At 41.8% G+C, this 7,649-nt stretch overlaps 1 protein-coding gene across 1 annotated transcript in view; it reads right to left on the bottom strand.

The window, feature by feature from the left end:
• Positions 1-2,188, bottom strand: part of VPS13A (vacuolar protein sorting 13 homolog A (S. cerevisiae)) — a 226,439-nt gene extending 224,251 nt beyond the window's left edge. Inside the window, exon 1 of the mRNA XM_006835010.1 lies at positions 2,089-2,188. Within this exon, the coding sequence (XP_006835073.1) occupies positions 2,089-2,188 (100 nt within the window). The remainder of the gene's footprint in view (positions 1-2,088) is intronic.
• Between the last annotated feature and the right edge of the window lie 5,461 nt (positions 2,189-7,649).

Below are 7,649 nucleotides of genomic sequence, written 5' to 3'. Positions count from 1 at the left end.
TGGGTCAGCAGTTCGAAACTACCAGCTGTTCCGTGGGAGAAAGATGAGGCTTTCTGCTCCCAGATTTATAGCCTCAGAAACCCTGTACAGGGTCGCTATTAGTCGGAACCAACCCCACGGTACATAACAACAACAAGGAGTCCTGGTGTGGCGCTGTGGCTAATGCGTCAGACTGCAAAGTTGTTTGATCTCTCAGGTCGGTAGTTTAAGCTCACCAGCTTCTCCTTGGAAACCCTAAGCAGGGTTGCTATGGGTCAGAATCAACTCCATGGCACTTAACAACAAGTTTATGTTAATGATGGTGAAGTATTTTGGAAAAGGAGAGCAACAATGGTGGTAAAATATGTAAAATGTTAATGAATTGTAAATACAGAAGTTGTGCATGTTAAATGTGGATGTTGGTGCATATATTTTCATAACAATAAAATAAAAACAAGGGGCTTCAAAAAGTTCATGGGAAAACGGAATTTTTCCATGAATTTTTTCAAGTCACCTCATATAAGAATACATTCAACACATGGAAGACTCTCAAAAGCATTGTGTGGAAGAGGTTAAGGGATACTAAGTAAAAGAAAGCAGATCCTAAAGGCTACAAACCATGTAATTCTATTTACATAGCATTCAAGAAAAAGGCAAAAGTACTGAGATGGAGACAGATCAGTGGCTGCAAAAACTGGTGTAGGGGTAAGCAGTAGACTACAAAGGGACAGCAGAGGGAATGTTGAGAAGCTGATGAAACTTTTTTGTAATATGACTTTGACAGTGGCCACACAGCTACCCTTCCACGTTGGTTAAGATAGGGCTGTATAACACAAGAATAAATTGTATTGTATGCAAATTTAAAATAAACTCCTTGATAAATTACTCTACACAAACTTTCCACTTTAATTTAGAAGCAGCCTTCCACTTCATATCAAAGCATACTCTAGTGAAGGTCTTTTCCTGAGTTTGGTGGAGTCGAATTTTACTATTTTTACTTTGCAACTGACTAAGTCATATGTAAATTTGTGGTATTCTAATCTCTAGTTCTTATGTATTAGCCACCAAAGAAGAGTAGCAACGAGGCTTTCCGTAATAAAAGTAAATGGTATTTTTGCACTATTTCATAAACCAGAAACATCAAATAAAACAAGTATTTTAGAAGGATGAAAGCAAGTACACATTCAGGAAAAATTCATTACTTTTTTAAAAAAATGAAACCCTAACTTTGAATGGCCTGAGAATTTATTACACAATGCATTCGGATTTCTGGTGGGTCTTTAAAGTTAGTAAAGGCATAATAGAAAAAAGATAGAAGTACTAAAAATGAGGCTGTAAGTCGGGTCACGCAGCAGCAAAAACTGACACAAAATAAAGCTTCGGTCCTCCATCTTCTCATCGTTGCTAAGCATGTTGTTTCCTGTTTTTTTTTTTGTTTTTTTTTGTTGTTGCATGATGCTCCTTCTTTTTTTTTTTTTTTTTTTTTGTTTTTGTTATTCATTCTGACCCACCAGATCCCAAACCTCACAACTGTTGACACACTGTTGGGTAAGATTGTGATTTGAAAATACACCAACCAACCGTTTGGATCATACTGAGAACGAGTTTCGTTTTTAGTTAGTTATCCGCCAAGAGAGACAGATACGCAACCCGGAGTTCAGGTTACGTAGCCTGAAACGGGAGCTGGAAAAACACCGCGAGTTCAGCCAAATCGGAGGCTGGCGAAGGAAGTGGGAGGGCGACTTGGGTGACAGCACTCGCCTTCACATGCGAGGCAGCGTGCGCAGCGCCGTGGGCTCGCTGGGGCCTGCATCATAGCAAGCCACGGGGGAGGCGGCAATGAAACCAAACCCACAACGACCGCGCGGGGCGGAAAGGGCGCTTTGCTGGGTTTGAACTCCACTCGGAAAGAAGAAGGCTATCTTTTCATCCCGCACCCACCCGGAAAAATACAAACTTGCGGGCAGAAGCCAGGACACCGCTGCCTGCTTATATAACCAGAGCCAAAAGGCGGCAGGTGGCAGTACCTGGCTAGCGAGGGACCCGAAGCCCCAAAAAGACAGGGCCCGCCTTGGACTACGAGGGATGGGACGGCGGCGCTCTCGTTACCTCCCCAGATGCCCAGAGAGAGCTGGGACGTGTCCAGGTTCACCACATAGTCCCCTAAAAATCGGTTCAACACGTCCACGACCACAGACTCGAACACCATTTTCCTCCGCCGTAGCGGGCAAAGCAGCCGCCCCTTGCGCTCCTTCTTCCTGCTCTCCCCTTCCCGTACCCTTCCCTCGAAAACGCTCGGTTCACCGGCTCCGGAGCGGCTCGCACTGTGGCGCCGCCACTGGCCAGGGGCGGAGGCGGCAGCCCACACCACGCGTGCGCAGCAGGGATAGGGGTGGGGCGGGGCGGGGCGGGGCGGGGCGCCGACCTGGGTCAGTCGGCCCGAGAGGAAAGAAGAGCGGCTGCGCGGCACAGACCCTGGCGCATGCCCCCACCGAGTCGAGAGGAGCTCCTTTTCCCGGTCGGCCCCACCTCCGCCCCTTTATCGCCTGGCAACAGGGCACCTACCAGGAACTGCAAGGTTTTTCCGACCCCGCCCCTCAATCGGCCGGCGCGGCGGTTACGCTGCGATGGGGACGTCCCTCCCCCACTGGGGTCGGAGGTCCATTAGAGATCGGGGGTCAGTGGATTGCGTCGGTTGGAGCCCCTAGCTGTTAGGCGTGCTCCTTCAAAAAGGGGTGTCGCGTGGAGCACCTCTCACACCCATTATTACAGGTCCGGAGGCAACGCCCAGACTGAACCTGAGCGGTCCAGCTGGGTGTCTGGACGCCTATAAAATGCCCCTCCCAGCCCTCCAAGCCCAGCGCTAGGACGGGCCACCAGCCTTGGAGATGGCTTAACTTCCCTGGTGGTAGTAAATCATGGAGGAAATGTACATGTGGGATTAGAATTCACGCCCCCCTTCCCTGCAGTTGAGATGGACTCCCTTTTTTGGTCAAGGAATATGAAGGGAGTAGATTTTCATCCCATTGAGTGGCACGTTCCCCTTTAGATTCAGAGTTACTGAATCCTACTGTTGGGAACATTACAAGCAAGCGCACACCTAGGACTATGGGAGACCTAGACTCTCTCCTCTTGACTTTTCACGGTATGACCGACCTGAAATAAATACGTAAGAATTGGAGCTTTTCCGACCCCACCTTTTGGGTTTTATGTAGAAATAGATCCAAAGGCCTGTGGTAATAGGGACGCTAGATGTGATGTTGAGAGAACTATAATCACGCTCAAGGATTTAAGCTGCAGAGGTGTACTTTGAACTTTTTGCTTAGCAAACGAACAATGTCTGACGTTCTGTTAATTCCTGAGTCATTTTAGTACTTTTTTGGGTGCATTTTGTTGTTGTTAAGTGCCGTCTTTGTGCATAGTCACTGGTAAAAACAGTGTAATATCTTACTTTACGTAGGTTGATTTTAAAATGAAGGATTTTTATTAGGCCATCAGTTCTATCCCTGGTTTTCAGGATAAGAAAGTTGAGCTGTTAGGGATTTGTTGTCTACAGTCACTAGCGCTCTGCTGAAACAGAACCAGATCGTGGCATTTCTAACCGGCTCTATCACACCACCTACTTCTCTTATATTTGGCTAACAATGTTGGAAATCTGCCTCTGGAGAGAGGCAGAAATGGCTGGAAAAGGAGGAAAGTGCAATCCTCTGAGTCATTTTGCTACAGTGTTGTGATATACTGTAGTGTGAAATTCTGATATTAAATCTGGTACCATAAATTCAAAGAACTTCCAGAATTCACTCCAAAGCACATATTTTAAGTGACTTGCAAACACAATATTCAAGTTTCATACCTTCCAGGGGTAAATAAAAAGACACTGTTAGATGGATAAGTATTCAGTTGCTGCAGAGAACAGTGAAAAAATTCTGACTGAGGAAGTGTTAGAAATAAGATGCATGTGGTACAATTCTTATCTAGTACTAGGTAGTGTAATCAACAGAACATGTTTCATAATTACTAAATGGTACAATTTTGCATTCAGATCTTGTGTTGCTTAATCAAAATGAGGAAGCTTTTAAGCAAAACTATTATATGTTAAAGTAGTTACACTCATTAAAACCATTAAAACAATTCTCTATTGGACCTTGAAAATTAAGCCCAGAGACAACCAAGAGACATGTTCAAGAGTCAAATATGGAAATATGTCAATCTTTCTCTAGACTGTAATTTAAACACTACATTGTTTGACCAACTCTTTTTTTTTTTTTTAAGCATTCAAAAAAGCTCAAACTGCAATATCATAAATCTCTAATTTTGCAAGTATGACTTCTTGTTGTATGCTTAGTGTATATGCCCAGGCTGAGCAACTTATTCAGTTGTCCATCTTTGTAAAAGACAGTTTGTTCATATTCTAACACATTGGCACACAAGTTGCAATACTCAGACACAAATACAAATAGAAATGCCTTTTGATTCAGCAATCTCACTACTAGAGATTTACCCTAAGAATTTAATGATAAAAATTCAAAATGGTATCTGTATAAGAACATTTATCATAGCATTATTTTATAATAGCAAAATGATCGGAAACAATTTAAATATCCATTAATAGAGAAACTGGTTAAACTGTGCACATGTAAACACCCACCCACATACAAACACACAGATTACTATGCAGATATTAAATTGATAATGAAGATTATACTGATATGCAGGGATCTAAATAATATACTACCTTAGTAATTTAGTTACCACAAGTGGATGGCTTTAACCAACAGAAATTGATTCTCTCACAGTATAGGAGGTTAGAATTTCAAATTCAGAGTACTAGTTTTAGGGGAAGGCTTTCTTTTTGTCAGCTCTGGAGAAAGATCCTTGTCTCTTTTCAGCATCTGTCAGCCCAGCAATCCCTGGAGATCTCCAGCAAATCCCCCTGTATCTAGGAGGTCACAATGCAGGGATCCCAGGTGGAAAGAACACACTGCACTTTCCACTCTTCTTTCTTGATGTTCATAGGCCCTGCCTCCTCTGCTCACTTCTCTTTCCTTTTGTCTTACAAGAGATAAAAGGTATTGAAGTTCACACTATGGGAAACTCCCTTACATTTAGAGCACAGTTGTGATAGGATTAAGGGTATTGCAGCCCTCTTATTGGTTAATCAGATAAGATCACATCATAGGGAATCATTACATATCTATCATATTACATCATTACATAACGTCAAACAACTGAAAATCATAACCCAACCTGTTGTTGTTAAATGACAGCCAGTTGAGTCATTTCCAACCCACAGCCACCCTGTATAGGGTTTCTGAGGAGCGGCTAGTGACCTTGAACTGCAGATCTTGCGGTTCGAAATGAATGCAGTCTAACACATTAACCCACAGTGCCACACACCAGGACTATTTTGAGGGGCTACAATTCAATCATTGACGTATATAATTGTTTGGGTTTAAGTCCCTTCCTTGTTGGTAGTTGCTGAGAGACCAAAATTGTCCAGGAGGCAGTCCAAGATAACATTTGTTTATTCCAAAGAGGAAAGTTACTGACTGGGACAGCAGTACTGTATCCAGTGGTGGCAAGCAGGACAGTCAAAATTCCATACAGGAGTGTGTGATAGGGTTTTCTAACATCATGGGATAAGCAAACCTCATTCTTAAGGGCAATTAAGGGTGGTCTGTGAACATGGAAATATAGGAAAATATCACAAGATGCTGGGCTATATCCCCCTTCCTGGCATATGTATAATAGTTTTGGTATGCATAGCTGGGGCAGAGGTTGTCTGCCCCTTCCTAGAGAACAAGGAGTTCCAGTATGCATAGATAAGCAGAGATAGGAGATATGGTTTGGATTGACATCAGGATAGACATTTTGGTGTGTTTGCAAGCTATCTCTACACCATGTGAGAAAAAAGGAACATAATAGAATCACACCAATTTTGTAAATTGTGGGCATGTCTTTATGTGTTCAAAGAATACATATGCAGAAAGAAATTGAAACTCGTCCTCAGCAAATGCTAGCAGTGGTTAAGTCCAGATAGTTGAGACTTTAGGTAATGTCTGTTTTCTCTGTTCATTCAAGTTTATTTAGTTTTTACACTGAGTATATCTTTTCCCAAAGGAGCTCTGGCAGTGTAGTGGTTATGAATCGGACTGCGAACCGCAAGGTCAGCAGTTCGAAACTACCAGCTCAGTGACCCTGTACAGGGTTTCCGAGGCTGTAAATGTTTACGGAAGCAGAAAACCTCATCTTTCTTCCATGGAACAGCTGGTAGTTTCTAACTGTTGACCTTGCAGTTCGCAGCCTGATTCGTAACCATTACACTACCAAAGCTCCTTCAATCAAGATTTAAAAGTATTTAAAATAAACCTACAAGACTAAAAAGAAGGAACCAGAAATATCAATTTAAAATGAAGTTAACAAAAAGCAAGAAGAGGGAATAGTGTAGATACAGAACTTCCAAATGACAAGAAAGTCAAGTAGATTTTAAGATAGAACAAACCGTTTTAAATGGGGAAAAAGTTTAATAAATTACAGAACAGCTACAAAGAAGATTAGTACACCTTGACATCAAGAAAGAGGAAAATCAGAAAGATTTAATAAATATGAATGCAACAGAAATGAAAATGAAAAGAAGCTCACAAACAAAATTAACTCAGTGTAGAAAATTATGTGGAACAAAGAAACCAGCAGCACCACACACACACAAAAAAAACACACATCAAAATGACAGCAATCAATTCATAACTGTTGATAATTACACTGAATGTAAATGGATTAAATGTGCCAGTTAAGAGACATAGAGAGTTAGGATCCTTCAATATCCTGCCTACAAAGGACACATCAAAAAGATAGAGGCAGACTAAATGCTCACCAACAGGAGAAAGGTTAAGCAAACTTTGATACATACACACAATGGATGACTGCAACATTGAAGAATGCAAAATAATGAGTCTGCAAAACACTTTACAACATGGATGAACCTGAAGGACATTATGCTGAGTGAATTTAGTCAATCACAAAAGGACAACTATTGTATGAGACTACTCTAACAAAAAAGTTTAGAAAAGGCTTTCTTGGTAAGGAAATATTCTATGATGGTTACCAGGGTGAGGGGTGGGGTAAGCGGGTAGACACATTTTAACATGGGTGATGAGGAAGGCAATGTACAAGAGGAAGGTTGGCAGAGGAAAGATGAAGGTAATGGAAGACTCAGGGAGGAATGTAAGTCAAAGTGAATAGAGGTAAATACTATTAATTGATGGTACATAGAGGGCATTGCAATCACTGTAGTGAAGCAAAGAGTATAATTTGTTGAATGGAAAGTTGATGATCTGCTTTGTAAACCTTCACTGAATTCAAAATAAAAAGTATTTTTAGAGGCAGCATATGATCAAGAGGTGATGGTACTGAAGAAAGAAGTCCAAGCTGCCCTGAAAACATTGGTGAGAAACAAGCCTCCAGGACTAGACAGAATACAAACAATGGGTATTTGCAGAACATTTAACTGTGCTCATGAGAAACCTGTACATAGACCAAGAGGCAGTTGTTGCAACAGAACAAGGGGATACTGAGTGGTTTAAAATCAGGAACGATATGTTCCAGGGAGTTATTCTTTCATCATATTTATTCAATCTGTTTGCTGGATTATGAAGAAGAACATGGCATCA

Source organism: Chrysochloris asiatica, unplaced genomic scaffold (assembly GCF_000296735.1).
Source record: "Chrysochloris asiatica unplaced genomic scaffold, ChrAsi1.0 scaffold00014, whole genome shotgun sequence".
Lineage (NCBI taxonomy): Eukaryota > Metazoa > Chordata > Mammalia > Afrosoricida > Chrysochloridae > Chrysochloris > Chrysochloris asiatica.
This window is presented reverse-complemented; position numbering and strand designations above follow the sequence as displayed.